The sequence below is a fragment of the Channa argus genome, chromosome 5 (genome assembly GCF_033026475.1).
Source record: "Channa argus isolate prfri chromosome 5, Channa argus male v1.0, whole genome shotgun sequence".
NCBI lineage: Eukaryota > Metazoa > Chordata > Actinopteri > Anabantiformes > Channidae > Channa > Channa argus.
Genome location: NC_090201.1, coordinates 12,642,107 through 12,657,488, shown reverse-complemented (window position 1 = coordinate 12,657,488; position 15,382 = coordinate 12,642,107). Strand labels below are relative to the sequence as shown.

The following is a 15,382-nucleotide window of genomic DNA, read 5'->3' as shown; positions in this document are numbered from 1 at the left end:
TCCCATTTGCTGTGAAGACACTGAAGACCCTTTGGGTCTTGAAGCTTAAATATATTTAATATATACATAATATATTCTTATGAGTCAGTTTATAGTACTTTCAGCAACTTTGCCGATATTAGTTAAAGGTATAACATTATTGATTTTTCCTGAGGAGCTCTTGCATTTGTTTATGATATTTAAATGTCTGATGTGAGATGAACACACTATATTCTATAGCCCACACGTGGGTCTACTGTTTCATTATTTGTTTTTTAAACAGAAATTCAGTGCACTGGTGGCTTATCTTATCGATATTGAGTTTCATTCAAACCTCCCAGACTTTTACCACATATCTCTCTGTGTGTTCACCCTGTAAATTGAGGTGCGTTCAGGATTTGGCTCCAAAGATGAAATGCTGGGAGAAACAAATGCTTATCTTTTGTATTTGGCAGCAAAGCAGTCATAAATGACGCCAATAAATTAATAACCTCCAAACTGATTTCCAGATAATTGACCGCCAATCCTAAACACTGGAAAAACTCATATAAAAGGATATTTTCAAAGTGTTTTTCTGGGGGGTTGATATCTGGTCAGTCTGTTCAAAAGAAAGGCTTTGGGTTGTCACACAGCGAATCGGAGAGAAGTCACCTAACTTTACGAGTTGTACTGAACGCCCCATGGTCAGCGTTCGAGCACCTCCTCCAAGCTCTGCAGAGTTGTTTACACTTCGGATGTGGAAAGCAGCTGCGTTCAAGCAGGGGGCCGAAGTAAGCAGAAGTAAGTGCTTTGGTTTGGTTTATCTAAAGGATCAGAAGTTAATATTAACGTGTTTACGAACACATGTGAGTGAGTGGGTTACACGCTGGCAGTTAAGCTTGCTAACTTGAGTGTTAGCAAATGTTAATGGTTAGCTACGTTAGCAGTTAGGATGGTGAACATGAGGCGCTTGAGAATAGCGTCACATATACAGAAGTGTTTCGTTTTCGTTAATAGACAATTTAAGAAATGTGTCTACGTTGATGCTGTGCTTGCTCATCACTCCCCCTCAGCTGGTTGGCTCCTTTTGAAGGTTGACGTTACTGCTGGTTGGTCAATTCACAGGGAGAACTCGAGTTCATCTTCCAAAAACACAGAATAACACAAGCTTTAAAGCGAAGGCGTGTTTTGATTTGTGCTGAAAACTGTAGTTAGGTGTCAGTGCAATGCTGCAATGTTTGATGCTTGTTTGATAACTATATGAAGCAGCTGTTATTTCCACTAAAGCTAGATCAGACACCATCATCTACCTAGTCACTAAATGCTCTGTGTAAAGGGGAATTCCCCTTCCTAGGGGTCAAAGGTACAAGATGATTAAATTGATAAAAAAAAGAAACCAATTTGTTTCTTCTAAGACCTCTGTCAGTTTTTCCTCCCTTCTCATATAATATTGGGTAATTAATTCTTCTAAGGGCCATATAAATGATTTAAATAAAACAATCAGAAAAGCAAAAAAATAATAAATGTGTTGTTTCACAGCTCAGACATGCAGAACATATGTGGTAAAGTTTTAACAACTCTACAAAATATGGAAGTGCACCTCCTACTGGGGCTGTTTATGATGTGTCCTATTAACATGTCAAAATACTTTTTGCTCCTGTGACTTTTAATTTGGCAAGTTAATCTTCATATGAACATCTGCCATTGTGTCTCTGAACGTTGAACTCCATAAAGTCCAGTTTCCTTTAGAAACCGTTTTATGAGCGGCAGTGCTTGGTGCAATAACGACTTTGTGCACTTTGAGCTTGTTAATACAATTTGTTAGTAGCAGCCTGAAAAAACATACCAGGTGACAGTATTCAGTGCTGGAAAACAGCACTGTCAACTGTGTTTTGGAGTTAATAATTAGATAATCTATGTTTTTAATTAATTTAGTGGTATTTATATTCTAGAAAAGATGTCACCTTTCATATTGATTAGAGTTGTTAAAACTAACAAAGTGCAGCATAAACTGGGTGTTTTGCATATTGCAGATTATTGATAAATGTTGCACACGTGTCATACATACAGAAATGGTAGTGGAGGTATAGTGGATGGAATGGCTGGTCTATGGAATGAAACAACTGCTACTATTTTAATTCAACGGTTTAAATTTCACTGTAAATTTTGTATTATATCTAGTAAGTTTAGTGATCAAACTTTTGCATTATATGAGTCAGAAATAACTTCTTGTCTTCCACTACCCACTCCTCCTCCCCAGAACATCAATGCAATGCTGCTTCTCAGACGCATCCACAACCTGACTCGTGTTGGCTCTCTCAACACTCACAGGTAATGTGCTGTTACAAAATGAAAGAGGTGTTTCAGCTGTGAGTTGGTATGATTTTCAACGACAAAGTAGTTTTGTCTGCTCTGAACACCACCTGCTCAAAGGTCTCAGTTTAATGAAGAAAACTAGAACAGAAAACTTAAGGTTTGTTTTTGCAAATTAGATTTTTAAACTTAATGTGATTAGTGGTTTCAATCACTTACGTCTTTTATTTATTAGTTTGTGTATAGAGTACCAGATTTGTGCAATTATTCTTAATCATATTCAAGACTTAACGAGTTTCTCTGGATTTTTGTTTGATTTTCGCAAGGCATCAGGTTGCACCTGCCCTGGCATCGCGTGTGCTTCGCTTTTGCAGCAGCAGCAGCAGCAGCAGTAGTGATGACCAGAGATCGTACCAGCACACCTATAGTCCCAGCTGGACACATGCACTGGCAGGACTGCTGGCTGGTACAGCGACTGTACTGGCTTATGGCCTCTACCACCACAATGTCAGGATGAGAGAAAATCTGTGAAGACTGCCATTGTTTGATGTGATTTTGTTTTCTCTGGGCCTAATTATGTCAATTAAATGTGTTTAGGAGTGTAACTATTCAGTTTAAGTGATATCTTTGACTCTAATAACCTTTAAATATGGATGAACAGAAAAGAAATCAAGTAAAATAAGAATACATTAATTCAAGATGGCAGCTTGCTGTTGCCTTGCAGATAAATAATCCCCATTACTTCCGTTGAATGTAGTGTTGCAGGAAATCAATTTGATCAGAAAGATGTCAGAAATCTTATATCAGTTAATATAGAGCGGTACAGATTAATAAACTGTAAAAGGATTCTATTTAAAAGTATGTGGGTGGTAGACAAGATATTTATTTATTTCAAATTTAATATAAGAGCAAATATATTTTTCATCCCCGATTTACTGCAATATAAATGATTAGTGACACATTCATCTCTCACATGTACATTAAGAAAGCATTAATCTGTAACACAGTAAGTGTAATTCTTCTCTATAGTTGTTAACACAATGAAGCTACAGAATGTTAGTGCACTAGTTTGTCACGCACAACTAATATAAGTTATTATATCTTTTATCTTTTGTGCAGGCTGAGCGAGCAGAGACCAGGAAAGTGAAGACCACAGAGAAGGCCGCTGCTCTCTCCATCTTTAGCCAGGAAGAAGTCACCAAGCACCGCTCTCTGGAAGATGGTGTGTGGGTCACTTATAGAGGCAGTGTCTATGACATCACTGAGTTTGTGGCCATGCACCCAGGGGGAGATAAAATCTTGTTGGCGGCGGGTGGGGCTCTAGAACCTTTTTGGGCACTGTATGCTGTACACAACCAGGAACACATACTGAAAATCCTCTCAGAATATAAGGTGAGAACACAGTTGGTTTATGCTGATAATGCAACTAAGTGATAATAAAATATGTAGTTTACCTTTGCATCAGGTTCAAAAGTTTCAAAAAGGACACAAAGGTATTTCCTTAAACTGTAAGAAGAAAAACTTAAATGTCCAGGAAATGGTATAACAGTTACCTAAACTGTCTCTTGAAAAGCTTTCAGATTTTTCTGATTCATGTTTGACCTCTTACTGACCTGCACTCTTAGTAGGCTATAGTGTAGAAATTTACTTTTGTGTTTGAGAAATTGAGTGATTGGACTCTATGGCAGCCATTTATTGGAAGTGAATTAATTCTTAAAAGAACATGTAATTTCATTTCCCTGTGTTGTATTTTATTACTGAAGGGACGTGAACATGCCTTCTACATACTCTATACTAAATCAGCCACCAACAACAGCTAAATCATGAAGAGACCAGTAAATATTGTGTGCCTATGATTTGAATAGTGCATCTGGTCTAATAACATTTTTGCTTTTGTTTAATCCAAGATTGGTGATCTAAGTGCAGAAGACTTAAAGAAGCAGCAAACTATTAAATCATCAGACCCCTACTCTTCTGACCCTGACCGTCACCCCGTCTTGCACATCAACAGCCTCAAGCCCTTCAATGCTGAACCGCCTCCTGAGATCCTCTCTGAGAGTTACATCACCCCCTCTGTGTTCTTCTTCAAAAGAAACCACTTGCCAGTTCCTCGGGTGGACCCTGCTTCTTATCAGCTCCATGTGGAGGTACTACCAGGAAAAGTGCTGACTCTGTCTTTAGAAGAATTGAAGACTCGGTTCCCCAAACACACTGTCACTGCCACGCTGCAGTGTGCAGGTAACCGCCGATCTGAGATGAACAAGGTCAAGCAAGTGAAAGGACTGAATTGGGGCATTGCTGCAATCAGTAATGCAACATGGGGTGGCACTAAACTCAGGGATGTGCTGCTGGCAGCGGGTTATGAGCCAAATGTGGCTCAGTGGGCTCGGCATGTTCAGTTTGAGGGACTTGACAGAGATGTGACGGGGACTACCTATGGTGCCTCCATTCCTTTAAACAAGGCAGTTAGTGAGGAAGGTGATGTCCTGTTGGCTTATGAGATGAACGGCGAAGAACTCCCTGCTGACCACGGCTTCCCTGTCCGCGTTGTGGTACCGGGCACAGTTGGTGCTCGCAATGTGAAGTGGCTGGGAAAGATTACAGTGAGCGCAGAAGAGAGCCGCAGCCACTGGCAGCAGAATGACTACAAAGGTTTCTCCCCTGGAACAGACTGGGACACAGTGGACTTCAAATCTGCCCCAGCCATCCAAGAGCTGCCCATTCAGTCTGCGATCACCACACCAGCCGACGGCGCTGTGATTTATCGCAGTGCAGAAAAAGTGACTGTGAATGGCTACGCCTGGAGTGGTGGAGGCAGAGAGGTGGTTCGAGTGGATGTTTCTTTGGATGGAGGGAAGACATGGCAGGTAGCCCAGCTAAGGAGCAGCGACAAGGGACAACATGACAAACTCTCACCTCAACCGGGACGAGCTTGGGCTTGGAAACTGTGGGAGGTAACCGCTCCTCTTCCACCTGAGGCTCAGGAGCTGGAGATAGTGTGCAAAGCTGTTGACAACAGTTACAATGTGCAGCCAGACACAGTCGCTCCCATCTGGAACCTGAGGGGTGTCCTGAGTAATGCCTGGCACAGGGTGAAGGTTGAAATCAAAGAGGATCAGAATGAGGAATAGATTCACTGATTTAAACCAACTTAAAAATGCAGCAATTTGTGCATAGTACAGAGCAGCAGTGGACATCGTTCTAAATCTGTCACTTGAATTCAGCAGAAAAATTGATCTCAAAAAATCTTAATGGAGACATACCAAGCACGGTATTTTCAGGTGCTAAAAAAAAGACAGAAGGATTTTTTAACACACGGCTTTGAAGAGCTGTTAATAACCAAACCAAAGACGCGTACATACACTTTGGTCTTAAGTGAATGTGTGATTCCGTTTATTATGAGGCTTTGTGATTTAGTAAAGAGAAAATGTTTATTTTTGTAACACTGTCAGCAATCTCATTGATTAAGAAGAACACACTTTTAAGGGTGTAATACATTTTGTGATTAATATAATCTTATCATTTGAAGGCCTGAATTTCATTAATATTATAAAATCCAATTGAAATGTAGAGAAGTAGTGTATTTTTTATTGCTAGGGTAGTAATAATAATACTAGGGTAGTAGAATTGCTTGATATTCAATAGAACTGGAAGGTTTGTTTTGGTACCTCTGACTTCTGCAAGTGCAAAGATAATTAAATAACTTTTCCCAGGAGAAGTTTTAGCAACTTAAAGAAAAAAGTGCAATAAGTTACTGTCAGTGGTTGAGATCACTTTTTGCTTCTAACCAGCAAATCAGAGGTGAGTTGATCTTTCACTGTCACTTTTATGAAGAATGTTAGACTTTCCAACTACAGCTCTTTTCAGAAGTTTGGCCATTTATTGACCACAGCTTTGACCCACTGTGTGCTAGACAGGCTGTTCTGCTCTGTAGGTGAGAGGTGAGTGTTAACATATGTTGGTGATGATTCGGGAAAGAAGATAGTAGCTGATGGTGACTCCCTGCAGGGTAGTAAATATTGTTTAACGTGAGGTGAGCCACTGTTTTAGCGTTAACTTAGATATTTGCCTGTTTTTAGAACACGTCTGAACTGGAATTACCGCTATATTTTTCATAAAAAAACGTTGTTTTACGTCATGGAGATTTTCAGTTGTATTAATGTTAACTCATTGAGTTCATATTGAAAGCTGATTCTATCCAAGCTGCTGAATTCCTGTTTTGTGTAAAATGGTGCATTATCTTTGTAGATGATGAATAAAAAGCTCTTACTCACACATACTGACTCTGTTATTGTTTTGTGCTTAAACTGGTTAGCTATTGTCTATTTATTTAGACAGAAAACAAAGCGTATTTCAAGAATGATCATGAAAACTGGAGAGTTCATATGAATTCAAGTTAATATATAAGAAATAGATTTTTACTGATAAAATATTTATACTGCCCTAATAGAAAAAAAATTATTTCACAGTACCAGTGATTTATTGTTTACATCTATGGTGTGATAAAAACCTCTTTGAATATCAAGTAGAAAACGTTGAGTCCTTTTGTCTCTCTGTCCATAGTTAAGGACAAAGTTAAACCCTTGAATAAGTTGTGCAAGTGTCTGCTACAAATATTGATGCAAAATATTATATATATATATATATATATATATATATATATATATATATATATATATATATATATATATATATATATATATATATATATATATATATATATATATATATATATATATATATATAATTAATTACATGTTGATGCCAAAAAATCTTATTTTAGATTTTGTTGTTTCGCTTTGACATCAAATTAAATTTATTGGTGTTCAGCAAATCTTCAGTGTTGTAAGAGAGGAAACAGGATATGAACTGACTCAGTGTCCCAAAAAAGGATGCCGCATCTGGCAGGAAGATGAACAAGAGGAAATGCGAGGGAATCATTTCTGAGCAGTTAACTACATTTAACCATGTAGTTCCTGATTTGTGTGGTTTCTCGATAAACTGAGTTATAGGGAGTTGTCATGATGATGAGCAGCCTGACGTTTTGCTCTCAGTATAGGGGATCTGAATTTCTTTTTGCACATAATTTTCTCTGACTGCAGGGTATTTGTTTATATGGTATAACTGAATATACTCCAATATTTTCCATGCATGATAAATTTCATGGGCTTATTTGTTCATTAGTATCTTGAGGCGACTAAGCCAGTGAGAAAGTTCTTTGGCAGTCATGTTTGTTATAAACATAATTTCTGATCTGCCTCTGACTCATAAATGACTGGTAAGCAGTGTTATGTTTATGTTATGTTTATAAGGTTCAGCGTTTGACACAAGCTGGAAGAATAGATGTATTTTGTTGGTTTCAGACAAAATAACCATGACACCAGGATGAGTACGACCATGTACTAAGCACGTCCCAGCAAGAGTGCCAGAAGAAATGACAGAAAGTGTGGTACCCACTCATATTAGTAGCGTATGAAAGAAGTTGCAAACTACAAAATATTGGTCTGTTGTTCTAGATTCTCAGTTTACCAGTGATTACACCATTTGTATTAAAAAATACAAAGTTTTCAAAAATACAAATGCTTTTCCTGCTTGCTTTTTCTTTTTTAATCCTGTCACAACTTTGTCATACACAGCAGACAGAAGGTACAGTGTCACATTCTTTGCAATTGCAAACCAATGCCCAGCAGCTTTTTTAAATCACTCCACGTGATGAGTTGTGATAGACTGAGGAATGTGCCACATGTGGATGAAGGCAGAATGTGGCTGTTTTGAAGGATTTGTGCAAAGTAGTTGAAAAACAGTAAAATAGGTTTAACTAATATTGTTTGTATGACTCATTCTTAGCTTAACGCTCTTGTGCAAATAAATGCTATAGAAGCTGTTAACAGCTAGTGAAGCTGGGAATTTGTTTATAGTGACTTTTCAGGCTCAAGATGTGATGGATCATATAATTTAAATATATAGTAGATGAAAAATTATTTTATTTTCTCCCCTGGAAATTTTTTGCAATTGGCAAAGACAAAGACAAACTTTGGTGGTGTGTAGTCTGTGTGGGAGCTTTGAGGCCATATGACGCCAGCTCCGCACTTACTGACATCTTGAGACCAGCTGTTTTTGTCGACCTGTGCTACCACAAAATTTATACCAGTTCTGTACAGAACAGTAGGCACCAATATACATATCAGTATGACTACATTAAATTCATGTCCCTCCTAACTGAATATGTATTGCTGGTAGAGACTTTGCATTGTTTAGGGGTTTGAATGGAAGCTACACAGCTACTTTACAAAAACAACTAAATTACATAAAATTATATCCCTGTTGTTGTCAGATGAACTGAATAAAATGGAAATAACAATTGACTGACAAACCCAAAACTAAACTAATGAAATAGTAACAAAAGAAAAAAACACCTCTGTGTCTAGTTCATGACTGGCAGACAAAATCCATCATCAGCCCACTTTCTTTCGTCTTTAAGGAAATTATTTAGGAATCAAAGGTATGCATTGCACAAATATCAATTAAAATAATAGACACACTAATAATTGGTCGGATATCATTATCTACTGTTCACAAACCTGCAAACAATAATTTTAATTCATTTGTTTTCCAGAAAAAAGTAATAAACCATTGTTAAAGGTCCCATTTCCCTCTTTAGCAAACTTTGGCCTCACGGCCAGCAGAGGAACTCAACAAAATGCTAACAAATACACATCAATGACATACTTCTTTTCTTGTGACTATTCATCAGCGGAACAGTTCTATGACACACAGGGCAACATTATCTTTGAATTGTAGCTTCATTTCTGGTCATATAATGAAGTTAAGTGCTTTATCCTTCTTATCATCTGTCAACTTTAAGACCAGTATCTGGCTCTTGTGCTTGTTACACAACAGACTTGCCAGTTGTAATGCCAGTATGTAGTAATGTTGGAAAAAATTTCGCTCCTAAAACAAGCTAATATTTTAAAATATTGACTCATTTGAAAACATTTTATTGGTTAAAACATTAATATCAAACATGTAGTTCCTGTCCAGTAATAAAACACATCATTTACTTTAGGGGTTTTGTATTTGTTGTTTTGTAGATAGATTGGTGCCTGAAAATCTGTCAGATTTTCTAAAAAAAGGAAACAATTGGGCTTTTTCACGACAATCACAAAGTATTGTTTTTGCCAACCAATACTTGCTCTGTCAGCAAAGAGAGTTTAATAATAGATCTATTTGTTGTTATGAGTTGCAAATATCAATATTTATCCCTTCTGGGATAGTATGGATGACAGGAATGTGGACATCAATGGAAAGTACTGAAGAAATACTCCTTTATAAGTTAAAGTATCAGGAAAATGTACTTAAAGGAAACCTTTACTGATATTTAACTTGCTTCTTTTGGTTCTAGTTTGAGTAGTACGTGTAAATGAATGCCATTAAACTTTACCCCGACTTCACTATATAGAAATATCTCTCTACCTCTACCTGCCTCTAAATACCTCCAGATGGCATCACTTGGAGGAACCATCATTTCACATTCTATTATAAAATGTTGATGTATATGCAGTTAGTGTTAACTACTTTTTAAACCAGTTGTTCTAAAAATGGGACTAAAGCTAGAGAGAGGAGAACAATAAAATATCTTCTGCATAATTGAAAAAACTCTAATCTTTGATTTTTGCAATAAATATATTATTATTTATTATTGATATATTTACCTCCAGCTACCTGGATGAAATAAGTGTAAATCAAGCTGTGGTAGAACTGCTAACAGGTCAGCGCCAGAAACAAGGTGCCCCAGACTCCAGTTTATTGTTTGGAGATTATTAGTTTGAAAAGAAACAACTACAGCTATTTTTAAAATGTGTAAACGCACAATATTTAAAATAATATGTGTAACATAGTGAAAAATAAGTATTGAATTAAGTATTTAAAATGGAGATACCCAATTAAAATACAAGAATCTCAGACTGATGGAGAGCCATGTCCTCCATGAACAGCTGTACCTTTTAACAAAAGACACGTTGGCTGCAGGTCAAAAGGCTGCTCTCATTCTTCAGAGGTGGATCATCGTAGCCACAGGGCTGACTCATGCATCGGGTTGAGTTAAAAGCTGCTGCCTCGCTCTAAGAACAGAGTCTGTGTCTTTGGGACTCTGCAGAGGACTTCGGCAACATTAGCTCTGGGCATTTGGAACAGGCACAGTTGATAAAAACGTGAACATGGGCTACACAAAGCTGCTGGTGCTGCTTCTGCTCAACCTCAGTGGAGCATTTTGTGCAGTGGTGCGATGGACAGAGTTAGACGAAGCAAAGGTAAGATTGTTTGTCATGAATTCTACTTTTACAAGGTTATTTCTCAGTTTTTAGTTGAAAGTGAGAGAGTGAGTGAGTGAGAGTTTATTGTAAAACTGAGAAATTATGAGCTCGGAAAAAGTAGAATTCATGGCAAAACTGCTGCACTGGATTGCATTAGATTGTACAGATGTACCTAATGAGGAGGCTGATTGGTGTATACCCTGTTCATAAAAGACCCTCTCTAGTTTTTGTGTTAAATCTGTTGTCTGACTAAGCACACCATTTTCTACTTGACAGGCCTATTTAAGGCAGTATGGCTACCTGAATGAGCCTGCTGATCCACAGGACCCGCATTACCTGGAGGAGATCATTGAAGCTCTCAGGTAACACAGAGGAAAGGAAAAGCACACCAAACATTAGATCTAGTATGTTGGCTTGTTTTGGAACCTCTATAACACATGGGAGGAGCTTGTAGGCAGTCCTTTTGTGAAGTCAGTTTGCAGATGTTCAGTCACCCTCTGTTTCCAGGGTCTTCCAGGGTGTGAATGATCTGCCACCTACTGGAGAATTAGATGAAGCTACAATTGAAGTGATGAGACAGCCCCGCTGTGGCATGGAAGACCCCTTTAACAAGAAATTTCACAAATACAGAGTGATGGGTGAGTCACAAAGTATGAACATCAAGATAAAAGATTTCGATACAGGTGTATTTTGAAGGCAGTCATTTTGCATCATGTTGATTTCAATCGGAACAAGAAAACTGCTAGAAAAATGTCTAGCTGGAAATAAAAGTACTAGTCTAAATTTAACCCAAGCAAGCAATATTAAAACCCTAAACATGTACTCAGAATTAGGTGTATGTGATGCGACCCTGTCAGCGAGAGAAGGTACTCCATATATTCCAACTTTTAGCCCAAAAAGAACTGAGCAAATCTGAGGGTGAAATAAATCACATTATAAATAAAAAAATAAATCACATTTATTTATTATATTACATTTAAGGTATTTGTAGAAGTTTTCAAATATTTTGTCATGTTAGATATTTGTAGCAGCAGCAACCAGGGTTTTCATCTTTCCTTATTTAATATTATTTATTTAGAATTATTTGGAGTTAAAACTAGTACAAAAATAAGCATTTGGCAGTATAAAACACATTTTTAAAAATATACAGTTTATTTTATCTTAAAAGGTTTTTACATTTGAGTTTAAAATGTTCGAAATCAATGTGTCACACTATTTTGAGCATGCACAATTGTTTGGATCACCATCAGATGTTACCATTGCTGTGTGATGTTAAAATCTAATCAGAAACAGAAGAACGATTAAAAAACGTTATTGAGCTACATCTTACTCTTTCTATTCTTATTCAACTGAACACTTTGTTATTACCCAGTTTTAGATGTTTAGGAAGAACTTACAACATTTTTAATGGTGCAATTTTAAAGGAGTTTTACTAATTAAAGATACTTTAAACACTATCTGGCTTACAGACACACACAGACACACAGACCAAACATATTATCACTTTCAGGTCGTTGGAGAAAGAAAAGTCTGACCTATCGCATCTACAACTACACACCTGACCTGAAGAAGACAGAGGTCAGGGCTGCCATCCGCTCTGCCTTCAAGTACTGGAGCGATGAGGCTGCTCTGACCTTCAGAGAGGTTGACTATGGCAGAGCAGATATAAAGATCTCTTTCCATAGCAAAGACGGATATTGCACTGTTCCTTTTGATGGTCGCGGTGAGTTTGATCTATTAATACAAATATACATGTGAAGAATTAGGCCCCTTAAACACAAACTTAAACTGTTTATTTGTACCATGTGCAGGTCATGTACTGGCTCACGCTGAGTCGCCAGAATCTGGTATTGTTCATTTTGATGAGGATGAGTTCTGGACAGAAGGAACATATTATGGTACTAATCTGCGTATTGTGGCTGCCCATGAAATCGGCCATGCCCTGGGCCTGGGTCACTCTCAGTTCAGGAGCGCTCTGATGGCACCGGTTTACTCTGGCTACCGTAAAAACTTCAGGCTGCATTTCGATGATGTGACAGGCATTCAGGCGCTATATGGTAAGTGTACCAAGAAACTGTAACAAGATGATGTTGATACTGAAACAATGCTGTCAGTGTGAAATATATAAGACACTGTGTCAGTTTTTGTAGATTCACATTCCTATCAGCTTTTGTGAATTAAGCATTCACTCAGATAGCATCTCTCTTTACTGCTGACCTTCAGATATAAATGTCTAAAGAGATTTCAAACATTTGTTGATAATGTTGGAGAAATAACTAAAGAAGTTACATTTTCTTTGATTAACAACTAGTATTGGTTATAGTAGTGCTTCTCTTTCAATTAAATGTCACAAACTAAGCAGTTGCTCGGGGCCCCATGGCTCAATAGGTGGCCCCCCATGTGGTCATATTACACACAAAAGTAGACTAGAAAACACATTGTACCTGTTACACCTTTATTTGGATATATTATTACAAAATTAAGTAATTTTTTTGGTCTAATTACTGTTTCCAGGGTCTGAACTTTTATTATGGCCAAACCATTACTTCTACTGGATTTGATTTTGAAATTTAGTGTAAAAGGACAGAAGGAGACATTGTTGTGCAGAGTATAAGACCCCTTGAGGCTAATTTGAGATTTGTGATTTTGAGGCTATATGCATAAATAAAACTTTATTTGACTTGAAAATTTTAAATACAGTAAGTAAGCATGCATTTATTCTAAAACTTGTAACTTTTATGTTTTATATAGGCAAACGCACCCCCAGCACTTTAGCCAGTCCGACATCCCCAGACAATCAGTCACCCACAGAAAACAGCCATTACGCAAAGATCATCCCTGACCCCTGCACTGCCTCGCTAGATGCCATCATGTTGGGTAAGTTAATGAAAAGCCACTGTTAATAGAATAATTAATTAAACAATTATGAGCCCTATGAGAAAACTAACTTATGCATTATTATGGTTATAATTATGACATGATTCTGGACTATGAGATCACACGATAACTATGTTTTAAGTAAAATAGCAGGATCACAAAAAGTGTCACAAACAGTGTATGATCTGACTGGATGCTCAATCAGGTCCATGGAGGAAAACCTTTGCTTTCAGCAGCGATTATGTGTGGACAATCTCTGATCTGGGACATAATACACCAATAAAAATTGACAGACTGTGGAAGGAACTGCCTGGAAACCTAAATGCAGCTGTGCACTCCCCAAGAACCAACAAAACATACTTTTTTAAAGGTACATTTGATGTCCAGCACCACTGTTGTATAACTTCAGCTCTCTAGCTACGAGTCGGGTGTAAATGTTTGTACTCTTTCCGGTAACAGGCAGTAAAGTGTGGAGGTATACGATGTTTCGGCTGGACTATGGCTACCCCAAGCAGGTGAAACGGATCCCTCCTAATATTGATGCAGCCTTGTACCTGGAGAAGAACAGGAAGCTGGTCTTTCTTAAGGTATCTTATGATCCGAGCATGCCAGGAGCAGCACTTTAAGTGTCTCTCGCTGAAATCTTGAGTTTTTCTTCCTTCTCCTTGCTGTCGGCCTGTCTAGGGATCGGAGCACTGGCAGTGGGATGAGCTGAGGTACAGTGACTTAACTATCTACCCCAAACCACTCTCCATTCTTTTCACCGGAGTGCCGTCTAGCCCCGACGCAGCATTCACCTGGACCAATGGCAAGATCTTCTTCTTTAAGGGAGATAAGTACTGGCGAGTAAATGAGCTGCTGAGAGTCGACAAAGGATACCCGCTGAGCAAGAAGGAACGCTGGATGCGATGCTAGGAGCAGACCATCAAGGGGCAGCAGACACTAAGAGGTCTTCAGCAGGGGTGCTGGTTCCACTCCAAGGACACTGACAACCTCATAACAACAACCTCAACAGCAGTGATCAATTGCCAATAATCGTTTACCACAAAAGAAGTGAGAATACATTTTACTTCACTGGGTCTACTTACAGCTGAGCTACTCGGTCCCTATGAAGCAAGCTGATTTTTGAGAGGCTTATTTCTTTAGCACAAATGTCTGTTTTTTGTGACTGCAGGAATTATGCAAGTTTTTGTATGAGCTCAGAGTGCAAGCAGGAGGCCTCGTGTTTTTCTCTCTAGCATATGTGTTGGATTATGTGTCATAATACTTTCAGTACACTGTAATAGGATGATGGGAGTGTTCATTTTCTGTTTTTTGTTAAAACAACTCCTTGGACCAATGTTCAGGGCTCTTAAATCTGACTAAACACTGCCACTATTTCACGAATCACACTGCTCTGCGCAAAATCAAATGGCATTCAACTGTGTTTGGATTTTTTGTGTGAAAATCTACTGTTTTGTACAGTTAGATGACACAATGTCAGCATTAAAACAGTCTTTATGATTTGAAAGCTCTGTCATCACACACTGGCTTACATTCACATTAAAATTATATGATAAAATATTTAACGTTCACTATGATGAAAGGCTGGTATTGTTTGTCTGCAAAAAGAAAAAAAAGGTGCCATGGCAACCCCAACCAATTGCAGAGTAGAACACCCTCCCCATGACCTCTTTATTGTCTATGAAAAATCTGGTGAGTAATGCTGCCAGTGTTGCTAAGAGCCAGTAGAGACAAACAGCGCAACTGGTCCGACTCAACAACGAGTGAAAATTGTCTTTGTATCAAACACATTTATTTATCTTAATTGTTATTAACAGGTATGTACAGATTCAGGTAACAATTCTTTAAAAATCTAGAAAAACAACAAACATGCTTTGTTTTTTGTCCTTTTTTCAACACTACCAGGTCAATATATAAAT

General features: G+C 37.9%; 2 protein-coding genes across 3 annotated transcripts; both read left to right on the top strand.

Moving 5' to 3' along the window:
- The first annotated feature begins 627 nt into the window (after positions 1 to 627).
- suox (sulfite oxidase) lies at positions 628 to 6,546 on the top strand. Of its 2 annotated transcripts, none has more exons than XM_067505216.1 (5): positions 628 to 759; positions 2,219 to 2,289; positions 2,605 to 2,778; positions 3,391 to 3,663; positions 4,179 to 6,546. In XM_067505216.1, the coding sequence occupies exons 1-5, from the start codon at positions 660 to 662 to the stop codon at positions 5,400 to 5,402; spliced, it is 1,842 nt and encodes a 613-aa protein (XP_067361317.1). In that variant the 5' UTR covers positions 628 to 659; the 3' UTR covers positions 5,403 to 6,546. The 2 variants fall into 2 exon arrangements, with proteins under 2 accessions (XP_067361317.1, XP_067361318.1); XM_067505217.1 differs by having other exon boundaries at positions 637 to 759; positions 2,598 to 2,778.
- Positions 6,547 to 10,369: 3,823 nt separating this feature from the next.
- Positions 10,370 to 15,309, top strand: mmp19 (matrix metallopeptidase 19). Its single transcript, XM_067505484.1, has 9 exons — positions 10,370 to 10,580; positions 10,860 to 10,945; positions 11,091 to 11,221; positions 12,094 to 12,306; positions 12,395 to 12,640; positions 13,335 to 13,460; positions 13,666 to 13,830; positions 13,920 to 14,047; positions 14,145 to 15,309. Exons 1-9 carry the CDS (start codon positions 10,488 to 10,490, stop codon positions 14,373 to 14,375), a joined length of 1,419 nt encoding a protein of 472 aa, XP_067361585.1. The 5' UTR covers positions 10,370 to 10,487; the 3' UTR covers positions 14,376 to 15,309.
- The last annotated feature ends 73 nt before the right edge of the window (positions 15,310 to 15,382 follow it).